Consider the following 27,340-nt stretch of genomic DNA (forward strand, 5'->3'; position numbering starts at 1 on the left):
GGGGGGTATAAATATGTGCTATCTAAGAATAAAGTTCTCTTTCATTTCACCCCTACCTCCTGGTGATCTCTCTCTATGGGATCCGGGTTGGTGCCCAAAGACGGGTAAGTGTGGCCTAGCCATGCAGTCGACGGACAGTCATTAAGAGTAGCTCTAAGGGGAGCTACCAGGTTATAGTAGTCCATAGGGGTGTAACAGGACCCACGTGCAAAATGTTTGTGGCAGCCCTTTTTGTAGTGGCTAGAAATTGTAAATTGAATGGATGCCCAACAATTGGAGAAATGTTGAGTAAATTATTTTATATGAATATTATGTGAATGTTATGGAATATTATTGTTCTGTAAGAAATAACAAGTAGGATGAATACAGAGTGACTTGGAGAGACCTATATAAACTGCTGCTAAATGAAATGAGCAGAATCAAGAGAACATCACAGACGTCAACAACAATATAAATAAGAATCAATTCTGATGGAGGTGGCTATCTTTGGCAATGAGAGGATCTATATAAGTTCCAATTGATCAGTGAGGAACAGAATCAATTATACCCAGCAAAAAAAAACACTGGGAAATAAGTGAGGACCACAACATAGCATTTACATTTTTTCTATTGTTTCCTTGCATTTTTGTTTTTCTTCCCAGGTTATTTTTACCTTCTTTCTAAATTCGATTTTTCTTGTGCAACAAGATAAATGTATAAATATGAATACATATATTGTATTTAACATATATGTTAACATGTATGGGACTGCCTGCCATGTAGGGGAGGGGGTGAAGTAGGGGAAAATTGGAACAGAAGTTCTTGCAAGGGTCAATGCTGAAAAATTACCTATGCATATGGTTTTTTGGATAAAAAGCTACAATAATAAAAATAAATAAATAAGAAAGTGAGAGGGAGAAAATTTGGAACTAAAATTTTATTTAGAAAACCGAATGTTTAAATTGTCTTTACATGTAATTGGGGAAAATAAAATACCTTTTTAAATTGGCTTTTAAAAATTATCTAGCTTTTAATTTACAAGATATATGCATGGGTAATTTTTCAGCATTGACAGTTGCAAAACCTTTTGTTCCAACTTTTCCCCTCCTTCCCCCCACTCCCTCCTCCAGATGGCATACATGTTATATATGTTAAAGTATAAGTTAAATACAATATGTGTATACATGTCCATACAGTTATTTTGCTGTACAAAAAGAATCAGACTTTGAAATAGTGTACAATTAGCCTGTGAAGGAAATAAAAAATGTAAACAGACAAAAATATAGGAATTGGGAATTATTTGTGTGAAATCCTTTCCTCATTGACTCCATTCAAAGTGTTTCTCTGTAGTGTGGGTTCTTTGATGTTCAATCAAATAGGCTTTTCTCCTTTGTGAATTCTCTGATGTAAAGAAAGAATGACTCTCTTTATGAAAGTCTTTCCACATTGATTAAATTTATGAGGTTTTCTCTCCTGTGTGGATTCTCTGATGCCTTTTAAGATTAGTCTTTTGTGTAAAAGCTTTCCCACACTGATTACATTTGTAAGGTTTCTCTCCAGTGTGGATTCTCTGATGTAAAGCAAGACCAGTAGGCTGGGTGAAACTCTTTCCACATTGGTTACATTTATAAGGTTTCTCTCCAGTGTGGATTCTCTGATATTCTATAAGCTGGTACTTAAGTTTGAAAGTGTTTCCACAATGATTGCATTCATAAAGTTTCTCTCAAGTGTGTATTCTCTGGTGTAAAGCAAGACTGGCACTCCATGTGAAAGCCTTTCCACATTGATTATATTTATAAGGCTTTTCTCCTGTGTGGATTCTCTGATGTTCAGCAAGAAGGTACTCCGTTTGAAAGCCTTTCCACAATTATTGCATTCATAAGGTTTCTCTCCAGTGTGGATTCTCTAGTGTAAAGCAACACTGGCACTGTGTATAAAAGCTTTCTCACATTGATTACATTTGTAAGCTTTCTTTCTAGGGTGGATTCTTTAATGTAAAGCAAGATCTGCATTCTGGGTGAAAGCCTTTCCACAGTCATTAGGAAGGCTTTTCTCCTGTGTGAATCTCTTATGTTCTGCAAGCTTATAATTAAATCTGAAAGCCTTTCCACATTGATACATTTATAAAGTTTTGCTCCAGTGTGGATTCTGTGATGATTACTTAGAGTGGAATAGATGCAAAAGGCTTTCCACAGTGGTTACATTCAAAAGGGTCCACGTCAGTGTGGATTCCCTTAGGTATAGCTAGAAAGAATTGCTGTGTGAAGGTCTTCCCACCTTCATTATATTTATGAAACTCTCCTGGATGAATCTTCTGAAATCTATCAAGGCCTGAATTTCCACTATAGGCCTTCCCACATTCACCAAATAAAGGATTTTTTCAGCCAGGGTGAACTCTAGATCAGTAAGGAAGAGATGAATGATGGATTGACATTGCTTGATATTCATTATATTCATCAGGTTGCTTTATTCTCTGAACTACCTGCTGAGTAATGAGCTTAGACATCTGGCTCAAGGCCTTTCCATCTTGACTACCCACACAAACATTTCCTCATTATCATTTTTCTGATGTCTGGTGAGGTCTAAACTCTTGCTGAAGGCCATTTTCCATTGATTATCTAGATTTATTAGTATTTCAGCAGGTTTCTTCTGAGAATGAAAAAGCTCTACCTGTTTGGGAAAACATTTCTCTTATTCACTATCCAGAAGCCAGTTCTTCCCAGAATTCATTTTCTTATACTGATTTAGGAAAGAAGATTGCCTGAATCTCTTTCTACTTTCATCTAATTCACAGTCAGACTTCAGGTTATCTACTTCAATGTTAGAGGCATGGAGCTCCTTCAAATTCAAGGCACAGGGACCATCCTTCATGAATTTTTGCAGGTCACATTCTTCCACAAAAAGTCCCAGCTATCTATTCATATCATTTCATTCAATGTCGGGCTCCACATCTGAAAAAAATAAACCATCAAACACAGAGGCAAAAAAAGATACACACAGATAATTAAAAGCAAAAACAATGATAACTTAAGACTTAGATAGCTCATGCCCTTCTCCTTACTAACCTCCAAAGAGTAAAATTTCATTGATATACTCTTGTAGCAAAAACTGGCATTTAACAGACTTGCTCTCTGTAAGGAGAAGAGACCTATAGGATGTGAAAGTGCCTAGGAGATGGACACAGTAGAGTACTGCTTCGTGAAAAGAAAGGGCAGCAATAAGCCAAGAGAATAGCCGGATTCAATATCAACTGATTCTCCAGAGGAGGACAGTTTGTTTCTAACTTGGAAACAAGATTTGCAACATTTCTGCTGAAAAGGACTGGGCAGCTCTCAGAGATTTGTTGTATAGTACCCCAGTTATTCATCTGGGACAACACTTGGAAATATCCAAACTGGTCTGATGCAAATGGTGGGGAAATTCAGATGATATAGTTTGTGTGGACTGCATTTACAATGCCTGAAAGCTATTTATGGGTCAAAGACCTAATAGGGTGAAGCTGAACTATTTAGTGCTGATGGAGCCACATTGATTAGTATTACCAAAAGGATCCTAGAGAGATGGTTTGAACACTTCTGTAGCACTCTCAGGAGACCATGGGTATTACCACCTCACACTTATCATATCACCTAGGAAGTCAGAAGATAATGAGGAATGTGGGAAGGGATGAGGGGAAAGTGGGATACTAATTCTGTTGGTGGAATTGTGACCAGATCCAATCATTTTGGAAAGCAATTTAGGATTAGGTCCAAAGAGATATAAAACTGTGGATATCCTGTGATTCAGCAGTAACCCCACTGGGTCTGAATACCAAAGATATCAAAAGTCAGGGAAAAAGAGCCACAAGTGCAAAAATAATTGTAGAACCTCTTTTTGTGTGTGAAAGAAGAGGAAAATGAATAGATGATCATCAATAGAGGAATGGCCAAAGAAACAAAGAAATTGTTTAAAGAAAAAAAAATCTTGTCAAAACAGATATGGCAAAATGGAAAAAGACGAGAACTCCCTGAAAAACAGAATTAGTGAAATGGAAAAGAGAAAAAAAACCCAGAGAAGTGGAATTGGTGAAATGGGAAAAAAAAAATCCAATGAACACAACAAATCATTTAAAAGTTCAATTGGCCAAAAGGAGATAAAAAAGCTAACTGAAGAAACAAATTCACTAAAAAGTAGATTTGAACAAAGTGAATGACTCAACGACACATCAAGAATAAGTCAAATACAAACCCAAAGACCTCAGCCTTTGAGATAAGAATTCATTTTTTGACAAAAATTGCTAGAAAAATTGGAAATTAGTATGGCAGAAAGTAGGCATTGACCAATACATAACACTGTACACCAAGATATGGTCAAAATGGCTTCATAATCTAGGCATAAAGAATGAGATTATAAATAAATTAGCAGAACATAGGATCATTTACCTCTCAGACCTGTGGAGGAGGAAGGAATTTGTGACCAAAGAAGAACTAGTGGTCATTATTGATCACAAAATAGAAAATATCGATATTAAATTAAAAAGCTTTTGTACAAATAAAACAAATGTGGACAGGATTAGAAGGAAAGCAATAAACTACAAACCATTTTTACACCAAAAGGTTCTGATAAAGGCCTCATTTCCAAAATATATAGAGAATTGACTCTAATTTATAAGCCATTCTCCAATTGATAAATGGTCAAAGGATATGAACAGACAATTTTCAGATGAAGAAATTGAAACTATTTCTAGTCATATGAAAAGGTGTTCCAAGTCATTATTAATCAGAGAATTGCAAATTAAGACAACTTGTCATATCACTACACACCTGTCAGATTGGCTAGAATGACAGGAAAAGATAATGATGAACATTGTTGGAGAAAACTGGGACACTGATGCATTGTTAGTGGAATTGTGAATGGATCCAAGCATTCTGGAGAACAATTTGGAACTATACTCAAAGGGATATTAAAGAAAAGGACCCATATGTGCAAAAATGTTTGTGGCAGCCTTTTTTGTAGTGGCTAGAATGTGGAAATTGAAGAGATGCCCACCAATTGGAGAATGGCTGAATAAATTGTGGTATATGAATGTTATAGAATATTATTGTTCTATAAGAAATGACTAAATAAAAAATAAATAAGAAAATAATTTAAAAAAAAAAAAAAAAGAAAGAAATGACTAGCAGGATGAATACACTGATGCTAAGTGAAATGAGGAGAACCAGGAGATCATTATACACTTCAACAACAATACTGTATGATGATCAATTCTAATGGATGTGGCTCTCATCCACAATAAGAGGATCCAAATCAGTTCCAATTGATCTGTAATGAACACAACCAGGTACACCCAGAGAAAGAATGCTAGGAAATGATTTCAGACAACAAAGTAACATTTCCACTCTTTCTGTTATTGTGTGTTTACATTTTTTTTCTTTTCAGGTTATTTCTACCTTCTTTCTAAATCCGATGTTTCCTGTGCAACAAGATAACTATATAAATATGTATGCATATATTGTCTTTAAAATATACTTTAACATATTTAACATGTATGGGACTATCTCCCATCTAGGGGAGGGGGAGGAAGGAGGGGAAAAGTTGGAACAGAATGTTTTCAAGGGTCAGTGTTGAAATATTACCCATGCATATGATTTGTATATAAAAAGCTATAATAAAAAAATACAATTAATGGAACAAAGGGTTTGGCAATTGTCAATGCTGTAAAATTGCCTATGCATATATCTGGTAAATAAAAACTATAATTAAACAATACAATTTAAAAAATAAAGTATCAAAAAAAAAAAAAGAATCAGCCAAACAGAAATCATGGTTTTCCTGGCAATGAACCCTGGTCATCTATGACTCCAGCTGTTGAACTGGAAGTAAATGATTCAATTCAAAAAGGCTACAAGGAAAGAACAAAGTGGATGGAGATTTGGAGCACCCAGAGGACCTACTACCTGAGACTGGGAGGCACCAGACTATGCATCCATTTTCTCCTGCTTATGCTATATTTGGCCTGACAACTAAACCAAGAAAAGACAGGATATGGTCCTTATCCAAGGACAGCAGATTCTGAACATTCTCCAGTGTGACCTACTTGTAGAGCTCCTTCTGGGAAGGATCCAAGAGCCTCCACTCCTCTTCAGTGAAGTCCACCATCACATCCTTGAAGGTCACCAACTCCTAAGCCATCAAAAGGCACAAGATTTTGACCTGAAACTCCAGAATTTATCTGGTCCAACCCTGACCAACCCAGAGGAGAAAACTGAACCAGAGTTGGGGTTTGTCTACCAAATTCACATGACCTTTATGATTGTCGCAGCCAACACTTAGCAACCAGGTATTCAGAACCCAGTAGGATACTGAGAAATACCTTTTCTGTTTGAAGTAAGACTCACCTTGGAATGCTGAAAGATTTCTTACTGTACAATGCTTGTCTTGATAAAAGGAGGGAAAATGTTGGTGAAGTATCAGTGGAAGTAAGAGAAAGTGTGTAAGAGAAAGAGAGGAGGGGAAATTCCTTCCCACAAAAAGTGTCATAAGTGACATGTTAAGGAAATTCTATGAAGAGTTTGGGAGAAGTTGACAAGGACTTTACATTCTTGGGTCAACAGAACCTGAACATTCATCACTGAAGAAAGAAGAAAGAAAAAAAGAGATTTGGTAAATTTGCTAAAATTATGAAATATTCCTAACCAGATGAAAGCTAGAAAAGTTTCCTAGAGATATATTACTCCCAATATGTCCATGACAGAGTAGTATGAGACTGCTTCCAGCCATGTCAAGCATTCTCTATTCTTACACTGATGGGCTGACATGACACTGGGCAGGATGGGTCATGGACAAAACATCTGCTCTCTTTGTTTTACAATTGCCTTGATTTGTTAATGGAATGGATTAATGCACTTCAGAACTGAATTATTGAAAAAGAAGTGTAGCTCCATGGGAAAAGGAGAGTTTCCTTTCTTAAAATGTAGTATTTTATCATATGGGATTGGAGAATGAGCAAATGCATAAGAAAGACATATACAATTTATTTCTGTAAAAGAAATGATTTCAACATCATGTAAGAACACTAGAATAATGGGGATCAGAATGAGTAAAAAAAGACAGATGGATCGCTATCATACAAGAAGAGAGTGCCCACATCTGCAAACACTTTGATGTTCTAGAAGGAATCACTTATTTTCTAACCTGCTGCATATAGGAACTGTGCTTGGGAAGTGCATTTAGCTGGTGATGCTTTTGCATTTCATTTGCTTTAAGTTCCAGCAGAATGATAGGATTGCCTTTTTCAGAAGTTTTTTTTTTTTCCTTAGGAAAAATTATATTCCTTGAATATAAAAATCTCTCACTATTTTTTTTTCTTTTTGCCATTTTGATTTTCTTGAAAACATCTGACTCATCTACTTCTCGTGTATATTTCACTTTTAGCTTCCTTTCTGTCTAGTTTTAAATTTGTGAACAACTGAATAAAGCCTCAGTTGAGTTGAGACCAAATTAACTCAGCTGAGTAACTTCTATGCCAGGTGGAATTGGAGAATTTTCCTAATTTTCCTAATTTTGATTACATTTTTTAGACACTGAGTTTGTGCCAAGGCAGCACCCTGCTAAAGGCCAAAGAACTTCCTACAACACAAGGAATTGAGAGTTGCCTTAGGTCATTTCCTGACAGAAAGCTGTTACTATTACTATTCATTTTAAAGTAAAATCAACCCAAAACCGGGCCAGGCTTCTCCCACCTTCCTCCCTTCTTCCTCCTGGACCCAGGGACCCTGAGCTCTGGCTGAGCCTTGACCAAGACCCTCCACCCCCTAACTCTGGCATTCAGGGCCTTCTGTCCTGGGAATGTCCTCCCTCCTCCCCTGGGCCTCTCCGCCTCCTTCCCCATCTCAGTTAAAGTTTCACCTTCTGAAAAAAGAGCCATTCCAGGTCCCCATAGTGGTGGAGCCTTCTCTCTGAGAAGTCTACATTGTACAGGGTTTGTGTGGACACCCTTGAGGAGTTGTTGTCCCTAAACTGGACAGTTAGCTGGGGGGAGGGGGGAGGGACCCTTAGTTTGTAACCTCCCTTTGCCTCCCCCCAGAGTTGGGCACAGTGCTTGGCACCCAGGAGCCACATTCTCAGGGCTCATTAATGAGACCCAAGACCTGGCAAAGAGGACTCAGAGAGCCCTGGGAGCAGCCTGAGGGGCAGAGAAGGAATTCAGAAGATGACAGGGTCTGAGCTTCCCATCTTGGGCTGGAAGCTGCTCTGCCCAGAGAGAGACAGTTTTCAGGGCAGGGACTACCAGTGGCCCTTCCCCACCCTCAGGGGAGAGACTCCACCCCAGGAGGGAGCAGGGAGGGTCAGGCCTGGAAGTGAGCTGGGTCTGAGCAGGAAGCAGTCCTGCCTCCCTCCCTAAGCCCTTCCTGTGATCTCATGCCCTCCCCCCCAGGCTCTGGGATCCAAGGTGGGATAAGACCAGAAGCAGCCTCCAGGACGCTTGTCACCAGAGGCTGCCTCGGCCCCGCTGCCGGGGAAGCTCCGGGGGAGTGGGGGGGGGGGGGGGGAAGTGGCGGGAGGTTTCTGGCTCTCTGCAGCTTTTCCGCAAATGCCGATTCCGAAGCCCATCCGGCACATCCGGGTCCTCAGCGGGTCCGCCGCGCTGCTGAACCGGGAGGATCCCGAGCTTTCTTCCCAGGACCGAAGCTCTTCCTCGCGCCTCCGCCCGGGGAGGGAGGGGGCAGGCCCAAGTTCCTCCCCCATGGACGAGAAAGCCGCCCCCAGAGCACAGGGCTGAGGCCTCCTCCTAGGCCGGAGCCCCCGAGCCGCACCTCGATGGCGGAGCATGTCCCTGAGCCTGGAACTAACGCGATTTCTCCCGCTGGAAGCCGGGGATGGGGAGGAGCGGGGAGTCCGAAAGGCGGCGCCGAGAACCCGCAGATGCCGGGGGCGCCTGAGCCTGAACTGGGGACCCGGAGACTCTGGGCCTCCCGCGGGGAGACTCGCTCCTGGGCCTCCGCCTCAGGGAGGGCCCTGCCGAGGGAAGGAGGAGGAGCAGCTTCTCTCCCTCATCTCCTGGGGCGGCTGCGGTCCCAGCTAAGGACTTCCCAGCCTACTGGCATAAAGAATCTCATTCATTTCTATTCAATTTCAGCTCAGGCTGAAACCCAGCTTGGAGCCCAAACTCCCAGTATAAAAGGGCCCATCTTAAGCCTCTTTGCAGAGCTTCTAGTCTGCCAGCTGTGCCAGGCTATGCCAAGGAAGCCTCTGCCCACTGGATAATATGCCTTCCAGTGCCATCCCCCTCTACCCTCACCTACTTCCCTAAAGAGACTTTATGCCTCTGTCAGGATTTCAGGTTTGTAAATTCCTTTACAATCTCTGTGGCCCCAGAAAGGGCTTCCCCAAAACTGCCTCCCCTTGCACCACATCCCAGGGGCCTAGGGGAGCCACACCTCTCCATTTGGTTCCCTGAACCTAGAACCTGCCTCTAGAACTTATCGTTTAACTCCCTGACCACCAGAAACCCCAAACTCAAATCTAGGCTTTATCATTTGGTTCCCTACAAAAGGGAACTCCAAAACCTAAAGCTCATACTTTTGGTTCCCTTACTGGGAACCCCAAAAACTACACATCAAGCCTAGCCCCCGTTGCACATGTTCTCCACCCACTTAACAAACCTCATCTCCCTCCAAGTCTAGGGTTGGGCTGGTTCCTGATTCACCAATTTAATGCTCCCCATTTCCCTCTGCTCCCTTCAATATCTGGGTACTCATGAAAAGAGAAGGGGTCCTGACAGCAGAACATGAGGGTCCTGAGACACAAGAATGGCAGATTAGGAAGGTCACACCAGAGCACATGATCCTTCAGGATGCCTCTAGCTTTTTGTTTTCACATCAGCAAGGGCAGGCCCCACTCTCCAGGACTTTTTCCAACTGGGTGGGCAGGGACAGGCTATAGGCACCAGAAGGGTCCTGAGCTGAAGAGTCGTACCTTAGGGCACAGACTGACACCCACCATCCAGATACTGGAGCACAGTGGGAATCACCTTGCTCTTGGCACCTTAGCTGGATAGGAAAGGGAATGTTTGGGATGGAAATAACCCCAAAGGAGAGTACACAAATACACATAAATGAGCGCATCTGCCTGCACACATGTGCAAATACACACACAAAGACATAGGTTTATGTACTGCTGCATCTGTTGGTTTCCTGAGAAATCTTAGGGCTCAGGTGACAATTCAGTGCTTTTTTACTGCTTCTCAAAGACACTCGGGGAGAGATAGGACATCTGAGAGTCCTATGTAGATATGCAGATAGAGTGAGAAGACAGGGTGAGAGAGGACCTAAAACCCCATGTCCAAAATGCCACAAGGGCTTCCACTGGGCCCCAGACTGAAGATTGATCCAGGGAAATGAGGTGGGCCCAAGTTCTAAGACCTCAATCAGTGGGTCATGGGACCATAATGGCAGCCCAGGTTACACTTTTAAAGGTCAGGGCTCTGATGTGATCAGCCAAAAAAGCAATCAGATTCCCATCTGAAAGGGATTACAAGTGGGGAGACTACAGGCTTTTTTAACCCAACAGAAGGGCAGTGTCCAGTATGAGCAGCTCCAATATAACTGCCAGATGATGAGAAATTTAGAAAGTGGTAAATAGAAGGGACTATGTAACGTGCTGTTGTCTCCAGAAGCTGCCAATCGCTCTCTGGGAGGAGATCTGCTGTGTCAGCTCAAATCTCTCGGACAATTCTTCTTCCTGTAGAGAACCGTTGTCTCCAGACAGTTCAGAGAAGTGATTTCCCTTCCTGCAGAGAGCTGCCTCAAGTCTGGTCTAGAGCAGAGACTTCATTTTCCTCCAGAGCTGCCCTCTTTTATCCTCCCAGAGAATGGGCCTGGGATAATGAAAGGGCTTCTGGGAAAAATTACTTCAATCAATGAACTTGCTCCTCGTAAGCCTGCAAGCTCTTCCCCAGGAATTCACAAGTCAAACTCCCAGGAAAGGCCCGAACTAGAAAATTTTTAAGTACCGACTTAGCACTTAGTAAAAACCTAATATCTCATTAGCACTTAGTAAGAGCCTAACAGGACTAGATAGGTTAACAGCTTGGGAGAAAGGGTTTGTTGCTATATCTACAGATAGAGAAGGAAAGGGATGGGTGGAGACAAGAACCTGGAGAGAGACAGAAAAAGAGAAAAACCTGGAAACAAATGACAAAATCTAAGAACAAAATCTACAGGAATCATTGGATTCCCTAAGAGAAGATGAGATTGTTGCGGGCCTTCAAAACTTGCAGGAATTATTGGATTCTTGGCACATGAACTAATGGACAATAGATTGGTTTTGGACCATTTCTAGGACTTAGTGACATATATGATTTCTCATGTTGACACATACTATTTCTAGCCTGTTATATAGCTATGTACTTATGTAATTTGTATAATTATGTGTACTACCTCCCATGTTGATGGATTTATGTATACCTGATTTCAAAGTGAGCCCTCCACAAACCCACTAATCTGATTTGATTTCTCATTTCCTTTGGTGTTTTCATCTCCCTGAGATGTCAGGAAGGGCATGATCACCTCCTTTTATGGTGTTTTCACCTCTTTTTTGAGCAATCAGGGAATGGATGATCACCTCTTTTTTGGGGGTTCTCACCTCCTGGAAAAATCAGGGAGGTTATGACCATCTATGTTCTAAAAACAAAAGAAAGTTGGAACTAAAACTAAGGCTACCTCCAGAAGCCCCTCAAGAAAGCTGCTCCCCAAGAAGATTACATCTTAGAGAAGAATACTACACTGTTTAGCCATCCTGAAGGGGCAGCGGGGGCCCAATTCTGAAGAGCTCTTCTGGGAGCCCTGATGATTTCCTGAGTAAGGTTGCAATGGGGGACTCAACTTAAGACTTGTGGGAATTGTTTCCCTTTAGATGAGATTTTTTTATATTATATTTTTTTTATTATAATTTTTATTGATAGAACATATGCATGGGTAATTTTTTACATTATCCCTTGCACTCACTTCTGTTTGGCTTTTTCCCTTCCTACCCTCACCCCTTCCCCTAGATGGCAGGCCATCTTATGCATGTTAAATATGTTACAGTATATCCTACATAGAATATATGTTTGCAGAACCTAACAGTTCTCTTGTTGCACAAGAACTGGATTCAGAAGGTAAAAATAACTGGGGAAAAAAACAAAAAATGCAAACAGATCACACTCATTTCCCAGTGTTCCCTCTCTAGGTGTAGCTGATTCTGTCCATCATTGATAATTGGAACTGAATTAGATCTTCTCTTTGTTGATATCTACTTCCATCAGAATACATCCTCATACAGTATTGTTGTTGAAGTGTATAATGATCTCCTGGTTCTATAATACTGTACCTTCACCACCCCACCCTCCTCTCCAACATCTGGACTGATGTTAACTAGATTTTTGTCAAGCAGGACAGGCTTCCTAGAGGCAAGAAATCCTCTGTCACACTGCATAATACATAATCTGGAATGATTTCTTTTAAAGGCTTTTTATTTACCAAAAAATGTGTATGGATAATTTTCAGAATTCACCCTTACAAAATCCTGTGTTCTAAATATTTTCCCTCGCTTGGCCCAGGCCCTCAGCAAATAATATAATATGTGTCATATGTCTAATTCTTCTATACATATTTCCACAGTTATTTTGCTGCACCCCCACCCCACCCCCCCAAAAAAAACAGATCAAAAAGTAAAAGATGAGAGAAATACCAAAATGCTCAGGTGGATGAAGGAGCTTGATTTTCACTGGGTCAGAAGCTAGGGCAGTCATCTCTTTGTGCTTCCTCCAGCAAGGCCTGGGTATGTGGTGATTACCACTCTGAATCTTCAGACAAGCCCTCCCATACTGACATCATAGCTAGTGGAATTGAAGGGACCTTGGTGGACTCCACACGAATAGAGCTTCTGGGCTCCAGCTCTAGTCCTGCCAAGGCCAATGACCTGATGCTCAGGGAGCTCAGGGCTCTTTTACAGAGACAGCTACATGTGGCAAAGGACCCTGCTCATAATGTCACACACTATAGCTCTCAATAGCTGCAGGAGGGAAAATGTCCTTGGTCCAAATCTTCATGCTGGAGTCTGTCAGATCACAGCCAGTGAGAACCAGCAGAGTTTGGCTCCTGCAAGGATGTAAAACACGGACACTGGGGGGGCCCTATCATCCCCAGAGTTGATCACAACCCCAGGGGCATGGCCAGAGGTAGGGAGGCAGCCAGGCTGGATGTCAGGGAACTTGGCAGGGGCTGAAGATCTCAAACATAATCTGTCATCCTTTCTTTCCCATGGTGTCGGGAGGCTTCTGTGAGCGACATAAGGGGCTCTTTGGTGATCTTGTGGAATACACAGTATAGAAAGCATGACCCCAAGCTGTCCATGCTGCCCTCCCCAGTTGGTAACTACTCTATGTTCAGTGGGGTATTTCAGAGTCAGAATTCCTCCCAGGCTCTCAGTCTCATCCACTCCTGAGCCTTCTTCCAGGCCCTCACCCAGAATGACAGCCTTAGGTCTGGGGTGCCCACAGTGGAAATAAAGACATGCCAAAGGGCACTGCCTCCTGCCTATTCCTGACTCTACCACTAGATTAGTTTTTTTTTGTGCTGCCATTAAGTATTTGGTAGTCAGCTTGGCCTTGGGCCCCTGCCTTTGCTGAAAGCCTTTCCTCATTGAATTTTTTTATAAGATTTCTCTCCCGTTTGGATTGTCTCATATATAGCCAGATGGGAACTCTTTGTGAAAGCACTTCACATTTATTATTATCATAATGCTTCTCTGTAATGTTCTGATTGTCTCTGAATTATAATCCTTCTCTGGAAGGAGGTTTCTTTTCTGTATAATCTTTCCCTCTGTGAGCAGGTTTCTTGGGAGGATTCTGGAGCCTCCAGCCAGAGCAAAGATAGAATCTCAAATCCTCTTCTTCCTGAATCCTGGCTCTGGATCTCCTCAAGCTCCCTGAAGTTCTTCCGGGAAGTCTTGTTCTTCTCACAGTCTAGACTGTTGTTCAGACTCAATTTTGCCTCTTTTTATCCTCCCAGAGAATGGGCTTGTGGGTACTTCAGGGGCTTGTAGGAACTACTACAACCAACGAACTTGCTTATTTGAACTAAAGGTGTGAACTCTGAGCTACAGAATGGTTAAGTACCAACTTAGCACTTAACACTTTTCCTTCCTGAGGATTCTCTGATGTTTACCAATCTTGGATTTGTAGTTCAATAACTTTCCACAGTAATTTCCTTTATAAGGTTTCTCTCCAGGGAAGATTCTCTAATGTGCAGCTGGAAAGGACCTTAGGGTGAAATCCTTTCCTCACTGACTATATCAAAACATTTCTCTCCAATGTAGGTTCTTTGATGTTCAGCAAGATTTCACTTCTGTGCAAAAGCCGTTCCACGCTGAATAATTTCAATAGGTTTCTCCCCAGTGTGGATTTTCTCGTGTTCTTTAACTTTGGACTTAAATCTGAAAGTCTTTCCACATTGATTACACTTATAAGGCTTTTCTCCTGTGTGGATTTTCTTATGTGCACCAAGACCTGAACAATGTGTGAAAGCCTTTCCACAATGATTACACTGAAAAGGTTTCTCTCCAGTGTGGATTTTCTGATGGCTGTTAAGAGCTCCTTTGCCTGTGAAAGCCTTTCCACATTGATTACATTGAAAAGGTTTCTCTCCAGTGTGAATTTTCTCATGTTCTTTAAGGTTGGACTTACGTCTAAAAGCCTTCCCACACTGATAACACTTAAAAGGCTTTTCTCCTGTGTGAATTCTCTGATGTTCTATAAGCTTGTAATTACTTCTGAAAGCCTTTCCACATTGATTACATTGAAAAGGCTTCTCATCAGTGTGGATTCTCTGATGTAAAGCAAGACTTGCACGATATGTGAATTCCTTTCCACAATGATTACACTTATGAGGCTTTTCTCCTGTGTGGATTCTCTGATGTTCCAGAAGTGTGAAGTTTCTCATGAAAGCCTTTCCACAATGATTACACTTATAAGGCTTTTCTCCTGTGTGGATTCTCTGATGTTCCAGAAGTGTGAAGTTTCTTATGAAAGCCTTTCCACACTGATTACACTTATAAGGCTTTTCTCCTGTGTGGATTCTCTGATGCTCTGCAAGCTTACAATTTAATTTGAAAGCCTTTCCACAATGATTACATTTATAAGACTTTTCTCCTGTATGGATTCTCTGATGTTCTAGAAGTGTGCGGTTTCTTATGAAAGCCTTTCCACAATGATTACATTTATAAGGTTTTTCTCCTGTGTGAATTCTCTGATGTTCTGCAAGCTTGTAATTGCATCTGAAAGCCTTTCCACACTGATTACATCGAAAAGGCTTCTCATCAGTGTGGATTCTCTGATGTAAAGCAAGACTTGCACGATATGTGAAAGCCTTTCCACACTGATTACACTTATGAGGCTTTTCTCCTGTGTGGATTCTCTGATGTTCCAGAAGTGTGAAGTTTCTTATGAAAGCCTTTCCACACTGATTACACTTATAAGGCTTTTCTCCTGTGTGGATTCTCTGATGCTCTGCAAGCTTACAATTTAATTTGAAAGCCTTTCCACAATGATTACATTTATAAGACTTTTCTCCTGTATGGATTCTCTGATGTTCTAGAAGTGTGCGGTTTCTTATGAAAGCCTTTCCACAATGATTACATTTATAAGGTTTTTCTCCTGTGTGAATTCTCTGATGTTCTGCAAGCTTGTAATTGCATCTGAAAGCCTTTCCACACTGATTACATCGAAAAGGCTTCTCATCAGTGTGAATTCTCTGATGTAAAGCAAGACTTGCACGATATGTGAAAGCCTTTCCACACTGATTACACTTATGAGGCTTTTCTCCTGTGTGGATTCTCTGATGTTCCAGAAGTGTGAAGTTTCTTATGAAAGCCTTTCCACACTGATTACACTTATAAGGCTTTTCTCCTGTGTGGATTCTCTGATGCTCTGCAAGCTTATAATTAAATCTGTAAGCCTTTCCACATTGATTACATTTATAAGGTTTCTCTCCAGTGTGAATTTTCTGACGTGTGTTAAGATCTCCCTTTGGATTATCTACTTGGAAGTTAGAGGCATGGATTTCCCTTAAAGCCAAGGCACAGGGACCATTCTTCATGAATCTTTGAAGGTCACATTCTTCCACGAAATTTCCCAGCTTTCTACTTATCTCATTCCTTTGCAAGTTGGGCTCCACATCTGAAGAAAATGAACAATCAAACAGAAAAGGCACAGAAAGGAATACAGAGATAATTAAACGCAAAAGCAATGACAACTTAAGACTTAGGTAGCTCATGCCCGGTTCCTTATTAACCTCAATAGAATAAAACTTCATAGATATAGTCTTGTAGAAAAACTGGCATTTAATAGACTTTTTCCTCTATAAAGAGAACAGGCCTACAGGATGTGAAAGTGACCTAGGAGATGGACACAGCAGAGTCCTGGCCCTTGAACAGAAAGGGCAACAATAGGCTGAGATTAACAGCCAGATTCAATATCAACAGAGTAAAGTAATTCTCCAAGGGAGAAAAGTTTGTTTCTAACTTAGGGGCAACAGCTTGCAACATTTCAGCTGAAAATGACTGGGCAACTTTCAGAGATTTGTCATACTACCCCAGATACTCATCTGGGACAGAACACTTGGAAATATCCAAACTGGTCTGATGAAAATGGTGGGGAAATTCAGCTGTAGGAAACAAAAACTCAGAACTCTACATAGTCTGCAAATAAGTTACTTCAATCACTGAAAAAGCCAGATATTAACTCCCCCCAAAAACTAAGTGCAAACAAAATTTGAGAAACATTCAAAATTCTGGGCTAAGAGGTCACATAAAATTCAGGTTGGTGCTGACTGCTTTAACAATGCCTGAAAGCTATTTATGGGACAAAGTCCTAAAAGGGTGAACCTAAACTACTCAGTGCTGATGGAGCCCCATTGATCAGTGACACCAACAGGATCCTGGAGAGATGGGCTGAACACTTCTGTAGCACTCTCAGGAGACCATGGCTATTACCACCTCACACCTCCCATATTCCCTCAGAGGACAGGAAAAGATAATGGAGAATGTTGGAAGGGATGAGGGGAAAGTGGGATGCTAATATGCTGTTGCTGGAGTTGTGACCAGATCCACCCATGGTGGAGAGCAATTTGAGATTAGGCCCAAAAGGATAGAACACTCTGCATATCCTGTGACTCAGCAGTAATCCACTGGATCTGATTACCAAAGAAATCTTAAATGAGGGAAAAGGACCCACAAGTGCAAAATATGTGTAGAACCTCTTTCTGTGTGGCAAAGAATAGGAAAATAAATAGAGGCCCATCACTTGAGGAATGGCTAAAGAAAGAGAAATGGTCTCAAGAAAACAACTCCTCTCAAAATAGATTTGATAAGATGGAAAAAGAAAAAGAACTCCTTGAAAAGCAGCACTGGTGAAATGGAAGAGAGAACAACTCCCTAAAAATCAGAAAATTGAAATGGGGAAAAAAAAAAAATCTAATGAACAAAACAATCATTTAACAGATCAATTCGCCAAATTCAAAAGGAAATGGAAAAAAAAAAAAAAAAGATAAGTGAAGGAAGATATTCCCTAAAAAGTAGAACTGCAGAAATGAAAGTAAATGACTCAAGGAAACATCAAGAAACAGGCAAAAAAAAAAAAAAAAAAAAAAAATCCTATTTTTCCTGACAATGAACACTGATCATGTGAGTCATCTATGGTTCCAGCTTCGAAATTAAAGCAAATGATTCGATTTTAAAAAGTCAAAAGGCAAGAACAAAGTAAATGGAGAGTTGGAGCACCCAGAGGACCTAGCACCTAAGGTAAGATGCACAGAGTATGCATCCATTCTCTTTTGCTTATGCTATTTTTGGCCTAAAACCAAGAAAAGACAGGAAATGGTCCTTACCTAAGGACAGCAGATTCTGGACATTCTCTAGCATGACCTCCTTGAACAGCTCCTTCTGAGAAGGGTCCAAGAGCCCCCACTCCTCCTCAGTGAAGTCCACCATCACATCTTTGAAAGTCACCAACTCCTAAACCATCAAAAAGCACAAGATTTTGAGCTGAGACTCCAGAATCCAGTCCAACCTTCATCAACCCAGAGGAGGAAACTCAACCAGAGTTGGGTTTTCTCTTTAAAAAAAAAAAAAAAAAAAAAAATCACATGACCTTTGTGACAGTTACAGCCAACACTTTACAACCAGGCATTAAGGGCCCAATGAGATACTGAGAAAGCCTTTTCTGTTTTGAAACGAGAATAACCCTGGAATACTAAAAGCTTGTAAAGGTTTCTTACTGTACAACACCTCTCCTGATGAACAGAGGGAAATGTCTGTGACATATCAGTGAGGTACTAGAATGTATGTAAGAGAGAGAAGAGGACAGGAAATTGGTCCCCATAAGAAATGTCTTAAGTGACATGTTAAGGAAATTCTATGAAGAGTTTGGGGCAAGTTGACAAGGATTTTATATTCTGAGTCAACAAAACCTGAAAATGGATCACTGAGAAAAGAAGAAACAAACAAAATAAAAACTGGTAAAATTTCCTGAAAATCTAAAATATTCTTATCTCGAAATCAAGTGTAATACCCTAGAGATATATTGCTCCCAATATGTCCCTGATGGAGTAGGATGAGACTGCTTGCAGCCAAGTGCAGCAGCATTCTCTACTCTCACACTGAAAGGCTGAGATGACACTGGGAAGGATGGGTCACTATAACATCAGCAGTCACGGTCAAAGGCATCTGCTCTCTTTATTTGATGATTGCCTTCACCTGTATGTGGAATGGATTTCAATACTGAATTATTGCACAAGAAAAGCAACTCTGTCGGGAAAGGAGAATTTCCTTCTTGACTTCAAATGTCCTATTTTATCAGTTGGGGTTGGAGATGGAGCAAATGCATAAGAATGACATTTATAGAAGGTTTCAACATCATGTAAGAACTCCAGAATACTGGGGATCAGGAATCAAGAGGAATGACAAGGCAGGTGATGGCTCTGAAGATTTTTAAGGCCTGGCCTAGAAACATGGCAGTTACCTGCTAAAAGCCAAAGAACTTGCTACAAAGAAAAGAATTTATACTGGACTTACTTCATTTCCTAACAGAAAGCTGTTTGTATTACTTTAAGGTTCAAAGCTAAATAGGTCTAACTGCATGAATAAATTAGTAAACATTTTAAATAAATATAATCATATAATTCTTCATTTTTCAATATCTTCATTGGAAGAGGGTTTGCTTTCCTAAGGACATCATTAGAACAGATTTAAGGTATTATTTTTCAGTGACCATTTAGCAGAAAACAATCATTAGAATCATAATCCTACACATTCCTTCCACTTTCAGCAATCCAAGCAAATTGATTCAGGTGAAAGCAGCCCTGGATATTGTAACAAAGAAAACCATGTAACCACTTAGCCATACGGCACTGTAGAATGATTGCTCTCAAATTAGAGAACAGAGTCATGCTCATCTAAACCATATTGACTCAATGCCCAATTTTTAGAGTATTTTTCATTATGAAGGTCAAATTTTTTCATTATATTACAGAAGTTCAAATATCCCAGCATCCTCCGAGGAGAACACATGGGGCTTTCAATGAAATCTTATAATCCAGTTTAGGACAAAGTCAGTTCCATAAAACTAGATTTACACTGAGGAAGGGTATGTCTTCCAGAATCTCAATTTTCCCAAGAACCATTTCTATTAGTAGACACCAGTCTAAGTTAAAGTTTGAATTTGACCATGAGAAAGACTGGAGGGAGAGGAGGAGCCTGTAGCCTTAGGACCCAGGCAAAAGGGGTCTCTCTCAGAAAGGTCTTTGCTCACACAAGTCACAAGAGTCTTTTCTAGCTTCCACAGGGTCCATGTTTTTGAGCAAACTTTACCTGGGGCTTTTCTTGCCTGCAGAAGATGTGAGAACAAGCACCCCTTTTCCTTGACATAACTGTCTCCTAGAAATGAATCCTGTGCTTGCACTCCCCAGGTAGGTCTGAGCCTAAAGGTCAGAGAGGTCAGGGGACCGACCTGTGTTCTCCCTGACTCCCCCTCACAGAACCAGAAGAGGCCTTGGGGGCCCCCTTCATGCCATGACTCCTGCTTCCCTCAGCTCTCAGCCCACCCAGAGGCCCTGCTGACTGGGGAGACTTCTCAGTGGCACCAACCCTCACCATGCCTCCCAGTGCTGCCGTCTGGCCACCTTTAGGTCACCCCCTCCCAATCTGCTTCCTCCTTCAACTGGGGGACACACCAAGTGCCCTCCCGTCCCCCAACACATCCCACTGAGGCTCTCAGCCAGCAAATGGAGCTTTCCTGAATGTTCAAGCAAAAATGAGTAAGTCCACTAGAATCTACCCGGGCTGTGCTCAATGTTAACACTCTCAGTGGCCCCTTCATTATGTTCCTTCTGCCAATGCCTTCAAGAATCCTCATGCACTCACTTCCAGGGCCTACTCTGACTAATAAACACCTCCCTAACCCTAAGAGCACAGACCCACATCTCTGTTCTTTTCTGAACAAGGGCCCTTCCCCTCCCCCTGTGCCCTGACTGGAGGCCATGGCAACCTGAGCCGGTGAGGAGATGGGTTAGATAACCAATGCTGGGTGTGAGCCTGGCTACAAGACAAAACCTAGTCACCTCCAAGGAGCCTGGGGTGGGGCTCAGGAGGAGAGACTGAGTTCGTGTCATCTGCTGAAGTAGGACACACACATGTCCCTCAGCCGCCCATGGAAAATGTCAGGCTCCTGAGGGGACAACTAGGTGGCGCACTGGATAGAGCACCAGCCTTTAATTCAGGAGGACCTGACTTCAAATCTGGTCTCAGACACTTAACACTTCCTAGCTGTGTGACTGTGGGCAAGTCACTTAACCCCAGCCTCATTTAAAAAAAAAAAAATAAGAAAAGAAAATGTCAGGCTCCTGAGGGGACAAATAAAGCCCAGGTCAGTGTCTGGTGGATCCCGAGCTCCCTTACCCTGGGCGTGCCCAGCACGGGCCCTGAAGATTCTCTCAAGGGGATCACAGAACATCACGTTTCCATGGCTCATGGCAGATGCCACAGAAGCAGCGCCCAAAGCCAGGCCAGGCTTCCCCCACCTTCCTCCCCTCCTCCTCCTGGACCAGGGACCCTGGGCCCTGGCTGAGCCTCGCCCAGGCCCCTCCATCCCCTAACTCTGGCATCCAGGGCCTTCTGTCCTCCTGGGAAAGTCCTCCCTCCTCCCCTGGGCCTCCCGGCCTCCTTCCCATCTCAGCTTCTGCAGAACAGAGACTTTCCTGGTCCCCAAAGTGGTGGCGCCTTCCCTCTGAGAGCACCTCCCATCCCCCCTCCCCCTGCAGAGCTTGTAGGGACACAGCTGATGAGATGTTTGTACCAAACCGGGCTGTTAGCTCAGGGAGGGCAGGGACCATGTTTTATCCTTCCTTTGCCTCCCCAGGAGGTTGGCACAGTGAGCCATCCTTAATGCTCACTGGGCAGGAAATGGGCAGTGCCAGGGGGACATGCTAGGGAGCCCTCCCTCTGACAGGAGGAAGCCTCCTGGGCTCTCTCGGACACCCCCCCATCCCCCACCCCCCACCTGATGCTGCTCAGCTCCGGGGAGGGACTGCACTCACCTGGCACGAGGGGCTCCGGCTGCCAAGGGCCATCTGCCTGGTTCCGGGCTTGGGTGCTCTGCCCGCCGGGCTGGGGAGGGAGAGGGAGCTCAGACAGGGAGGACGGGGCCTGAGGCTCCTCTGCCCGGGGAGGATGCGGAGCTGCCCACAGTGAGGGACAGACGGAGCTCTGGGGGCGGGGACAGCGGGGGGCGGCTGCTCCCCAGGAGGAGGCAGGAAAATCTGAGAGAAGCAGGCAGATGGAGGCTCAGAGGAGGCAGAGCTCTCCCGCAGGGGGGCAGGGAGACCCTCCCAGAAGCCTCCACTGGACACCAAGGTTTCCTGCACTCTGGGAGGAGGAGCAGCCCTGGGAGCAGGAGCCCTATGGGGTCAAGGGCGAGCGGGGCTCAGTGGGGGAGGGGTCAATTGGGCTCCACAAGAAACACTGAGAAGCCCCCCAAGTTACGGCGAAGCAGCGGCCCCTCCCCCATCTCAGCCCCCTCAGGTGAAATCACGAGGGGTAACCGCCCCCCCCCCCGCAGCCACACCCACCTGAACTCAGGTCATGCACAGAGCTCAGTTCCACGCTCCCAGGCACAGCTACAGCACTTTTGTACAAGTTCTCCCCGCGCGCCCCTCTCACGCACGCGTCCCCACAGCTTTGCAAAGTCTCTGAGACGACCCACAGCAACTGGTGCCGAAGGGGAGGAGCCTCAAGAAGGAAAAGGGAAGTCGCGGGCGGCGCCTGCGCACACATGCTTCCTGCCCTCCTCCCTCCGCCACTCTCTCAGCTCAGAAAGAACAGAAATAAAGCCGGGCCCAAGAAGCAGAGCATGTGCTGCAGGGCATCCCTTCCCAAGCCTTTCGGGAGGGGCGGGGATGGAGGGAGGGGTTCCGCACGAGACAGAGACCCGGATGTGATCGGAAGTTCCGGCGGGAAAAGTGGGTGTGGAGGTTTTTTGTTAGATCTTTTGCCTAATTACAAATGGGGCCGCGGTGCCCCTTCTCCCGGGAGGGTCCGCTAGCCAGGAGACCTGCGCCCCCCCTCTTTAAGAGCCTCCTTCGGCTCCGTTGCGAAGGTGACAAAAAGCGCCCGTGGCTTTCCCTTCTCCCGCCCGCGCCGGTGCTTTTAAGGGCAGAGTCCGTTCCTTAGCGCGCAGGGTCCGAGGGGAAGCTGGGGGTGGGGGGGGAAGGGAGGGGACGGTTTCTGGCTCTCTGCAGCTTCTCCGCAAAGGCCTATTCCGAAGCCCATCCGGCACATCCGGGTCCTCAGCGGGTCCGGCCACACTGCCGAACCACTTGGATCCAGAGCTTTCTTCCCACTTGGGAAGCAATATACTTAGATAATGAAGCACGTGAGACTAATTGCAAATTGGACAGTTCCCTATTAACTTGCTTGAAGGTTGACCCTCCCCAGCTGTTCTGTGCTGACTTGATTGGTGGGACAAAGAGGGGGAAGTGAGGTGTATGAAAGGAGGAGGAAGAGGAATTGAGACACAGACTCGGGGTCAGTCTCTCCAGGCATTTGAGGGAGGAAGGTGTATATGATATTGCTAGGCCTAATCCCCTGACCTTGACTGTAAAAGATCAAGAATAGGGGGCCGCTAGGTGGCGCTGTGGATAGAGCACCAGCCTTGAATTCAGTAGGATCCGAGTTCAAATTTGATCTCAGACACTTAACACTTCCTAGCTGTGTGACCCTGGGCAAGTCACTTAACCCCAGCCTCAAAAAAAAAAAAAAAAAAAAAAAAAGATCAAGAATAAAGACATTTAGTGATCCTGACTCCGGTTGATTTCTGGGAAAACAGAATTCCAGCACAAAGCACCTTCATGATGCCATCAATATGGGAGGTATTACCTATAATTATATAAATTACATAAGTACATAGCAATAGAACACAGACTAGAAATGATATAACAAATAACATGAATCCACATGAGGAATTATACATGTCCAGAACTCCTAGGAATAGTCCAATAAGAATCTATTGTCCATTACTTCATGTGCCAGGAATCATTTGATTCCTGCAAGTTTTGAAATCTTACAATAATCTTATCAACAATGTTTCATCTCAGGGAATACAATGATTTCTGCTGGTTTTTAAGTTCTTTAATTGTTTCATTATCAGCCATACTCTTTCAGTGTCAGATGTTTTTTAGTTTTTCTCCTTTGTTTTTAGGTTTTTCTCTTTTTTTCTGTCTCTCTGATAGACAAGGAAAATACGGCTCATTGGTACCCATCTGATGCCTTCTCCATCTGTAGAAATACAAGCAAACCCTCTTCCCCAAACAGCTAACCTATCTGGACCATAGGTCACCACTTTCTGGATCTCTCCACATCACCTGGCAATCATCTAAAGATAGTGGAGCTGCTCGCACTGGACATTGCCATTCTGTTGGGTTACAAATCCTGTCTGCCAGAGCCAGTGTATCTTTATCAAAAATTTAAAAATTAATGGTATAAAGAGCTAAATTTAAAAGTTCTCTAGGGTTACCTGAGGCTCCTCCTTTCTTTTACTTTTGGAGGAGTGTCTTAATGTCTCTTTGTCCTCTATATTATTGCCTGATCTTGATTAAAAGATATGCCAGTGGTGTGTAAAATCTTATACTGTGCACAAAAGTGTGCAAAATGTTTAGAAGTATATGCAGATCCATTATATGATTTATTACTTGTGGCACATCCATAATTGCAAAAGCTTGTATAAGGAATTCAGAGATCACTTAGGCTGTCTCCTTTGCTGTTGGTATTGCAAAAGTGAATCCTTAAAAGGTGTCTAGCACAACACGGATAAAAGACAGATGACCAAAAGATTTATAATATGTCACATCCATTTGCCAGATTTCATTGGGTCTCAAACTGAGGGTTCTTCCATGTAGGGAGCATAAGAGTGTGGAAAGGAAGGCAAACTTTTTATGATGCTCCTAGCTTACTCTTTTGTTATCTCAAATTATAAACGTAAAGCTCAAGCAGCCTGATGATATTTAGAATGAGATTCTTGGGCTTCCTGAAATAAAGAAGTACTGGCTAACAAATATTTGAATGTCTGCCTGCCAAGACAAAGAAAGGTAAGAACTATATGAATGCAATCACAAAACACTTTTCATACAGATAAATTCAGATCTAAAAAAATTGAAAAATATAAATTTAGGGTAGACTGAGCTAATGTAACAAACATGACAATTCTATCTAAATTAATAAATGACTTTACTTATAGATACCATATTAATCAAACTCCAGAAACATTAATTTATAGAGCTATTAGAAATAATAACAAAATACATCCAGTGAATAAAAGGTCAAAAACATCGAGGAAATTAATGGGAAAAAAAAAAAAGGACAATGACCTAGCATTACTAGATCTAAAACACTACTATAAAGTGGGAGTCATCAAAACTATCTGGTTTTGATGTAGTAGTAGGTTAGTAATCCATGAGTATAAATGCCCAAATTTCAGATTCTGGGACCAGAACTCTCAGTATTTCACAAAAATTTCTGAGAAAACTGGAAAACCACACATCAGAAATTTGGCATAAATCTACATCTCTCATCATAACAAAACACTGTCAAAATGGATACATGATTTAGGAATAAGGGTGACATTTTGAGTAGAGCCAAGATAGTGGAAAGGACACACGTTTCTTTTTGATCTTTTACTACTACCCTGACACTAATTATGAAATTCAACCTGTGAACTAGCTCTGCACTGGCAGATCCCACGAATATTGGGAGTGCAGCAAATTACCAGCAGAAGATAATTTTGAAGGTCTCCAGAAAAGGTTTATTTTGGTCGGGTATGCAAAGAGTTGGCCAGCACACACAACAGGAGTGAGTCAGCTGGACCCAGCAGAGCCACAGCTGCTTTTCTGCTGCCTGTAGAGGAATCTTGGAAAATCTCCATTGCCCTAAAAGCAGATCCTAACTTTTTGTAAAAATAAAAGACAAAGAATCTAATCCTGTCTGCATTAGTTGTTTGTACAAAAACTTTTTAACTTAATATAATCAAAAGTATCTGGTTTTTTGTGTGTGTGATCAATAATGATCTCTAGTTCTATTACTTATTGTTAAATCAGGTCAACTAATCCCTCCATCCTTGTGACCCACAGTAGAATTTCCAGGGCATTCTTATAGGCAAAATGAGAAAGATCAGGAATGAAGTTGATTGATTCAGGCATTTTGAGACTTTCCATAGTCCTCATGGAAAGGTATCCTGCATCAAAAATAGGCAACTTCTCATAAAGCAATGTGTATTTAAAAAAAAACTTACCAAAAAATAGGCAACTTCTGCAGAAATAGGGAATGGTGATGGTGAGCAACACTCAGGATTTGAGGTTTCCCGCCCAAGTTAACAACTATCACCTATAAGGAGCAGCTTTGTTTGGAGTAGAAATGAGGAACTTTGGTTCCTAACTAAGCTGTGTACAAAGTTAAGTTTGCTACCAGCAGATTGGTTGGAGCAAACAACCTGTCAGCCTTCACACAATCACATACATACGTCTTTTGTTTTAATGAAAATAAATCTTCCTCCCACCTCTCACCTTCCAGCCCCCAGCAGAACTAAAAAATAAGGGACTGCTCTATAATTGAGAAATGTCTTACAAGACAAGAACCTAAGCAACTGGAACAGTGGAGGTATTCTTGATAGAAATAGGGAACTTTAGGAAGGAGATATACTTGAGGAAATGGGTTCCATATTGTTTTATTACAAAAAAAAAAAAAAAAAGAACATTAAATCCATGAGACTTGATGAGACTATGGAAAGTGTTTAGAAAAAGAAGCACAGAAGACCCCAAAATTCTTTGGGGAAACTCCAGTTAGGAAGTTGGAGAGGGATGATGATCCAGCCAAATAAGACCAGAGAGACAACAAGCCTTAAAGAGTCAGAGAACCGAGGAAAATAAGAGATTCCAAAAAGAAAGAGATTGATCTGGCTAGTAGTCTCAAAGATGGAAGACATTGTGTGTAATGATCCATTTTCTTCCAGTTTATCTCTAACGTCCTGTCTTCTCTCAGTTGTAATCCTTCTCTGGGAGGAGGTTTCTTTTCTGTATAATCTTTCCCTCTGTGAGCAGTTTTCTTGGGAAGGCTTCTGGAGCCTCCAGCCAGAGCAAAGGTAGAGTCTCAAATCCTCTTCTTCCTGAATCCTGGCTCTGAATCTCCTCGAGCTTCCCTGAAGTTCTCCCTGGAAGTCTTGTTCTTCTCCCATTCTAGACTGTTGTTCACACTCAATGTTGCCTCTTTTTATCCTCCCAGAGAAGGGCTTATGGGTACTGCAGGGGCTTGTGGAAACTACTTACAACCAATGAAATTGCTTGTTTGAACTAATGGTGTGAACTCTGAGCTAGATAATTGTTAAGTACCAACTTAGCACTTATTAAGAACCTAACATTTCCCCCTTTCTTTTGATTTAGAACATAAGTTGATCATGACCTTGAAACATAAATCCATCAATATAGGAGATATTACACATAATTTACATAAATTACATAAACATATAGTAACATTACACATGCTAGAAGTGATGTAACCAATAACATGATCAAATAATCATAAATTGAGAATTTATACATGTCCATAAGTCCGTTGTCTATTAGTTCATGTGCCAAAAACTCAATAATTCATGCAAGTTTTAAAGTCCTACAGTAGTCTCATCTTCTGTTAGGGAATCTTTAACAGTCTCCTTATTAGACATGTTCTTTCAGTGTCAGAGATTTGTTAGATCTTCTCCTTTGTTTTGAGGTCTTTCTCTTTTTCTGTCTCTCTCCAAGTGCTT

General features: G+C 42.4%; 1 protein-coding gene across 4 annotated transcripts; it reads right to left on the reverse strand.

The window, feature by feature from the left end:
- Nucleotides 1-284: 284 nt before the first annotated feature.
- Nucleotides 285-22,434, reverse strand: LOC141565041 (uncharacterized). Of its 4 annotated transcripts, XR_012488828.1 has the most exons (5): nucleotides 22,122-22,434; nucleotides 21,591-21,660; nucleotides 17,886-18,012; nucleotides 12,691-16,177; nucleotides 285-2,930 (listed from the first exon to the last, which is right to left on the reverse strand). XR_012488828.1 is itself a non-coding variant. In XM_074308045.1 (4 exons), the coding sequence occupies exons 2-4, from the start codon at nucleotides 21,621-21,623 to the stop codon at nucleotides 14,343-14,345; spliced, it is 1,995 nt and encodes a 664-aa protein (XP_074164146.1). In that variant the 5' UTR covers nucleotides 21,624-21,660; nucleotides 22,122-22,434; the 3' UTR covers nucleotides 12,455-14,342. The 4 variants fall into 4 exon arrangements, 3 of the variants coding, with proteins under 3 accessions (XP_074164146.1, XP_074164147.1, XP_074164148.1); XM_074308045.1 differs by lacking the exon at nucleotides 285-2,930 and having other exon boundaries at nucleotides 12,455-16,177; XM_074308046.1 differs by lacking the exon at nucleotides 285-2,930 and having other exon boundaries at nucleotides 12,455-16,177; nucleotides 21,591-21,812.
- Between the last annotated feature and the right edge of the window lie 4,906 nt (nucleotides 22,435-27,340).

Source organism: Sminthopsis crassicaudata, chromosome 3, assembly GCF_048593235.1.
Source record: "Sminthopsis crassicaudata isolate SCR6 chromosome 3, ASM4859323v1, whole genome shotgun sequence".
Taxonomy (NCBI): domain Eukaryota; kingdom Metazoa; phylum Chordata; class Mammalia; order Dasyuromorphia; family Dasyuridae; genus Sminthopsis; species Sminthopsis crassicaudata.

What these genes read in the sequence shown, in the direction of transcription:
- LOC141565041 (XM_074308045.1), bottom strand. Translation starts at nt 21,623, where the DNA reads ATGGCCCTTGGCAGCCGGAGCCCCTCGTGCCAG. An exon ending in GCCGGAGCCCCTCGTGCCAG is followed by an intron (nt 18,013 to 21,590) that starts GTGAGTGCAGTC and finishes TTGATGGTTTAG; the next exon opens with GAGTTGGTGACTTTCAAAGA. An exon ending in CCAGAATCTGCTGTCCTTAG is followed by an intron (nt 16,178 to 17,885) that starts GTAAGGACCATT and finishes CATTTTCTTCAG; the next exon opens with ATGTGGAGCCCAACTTGCAA.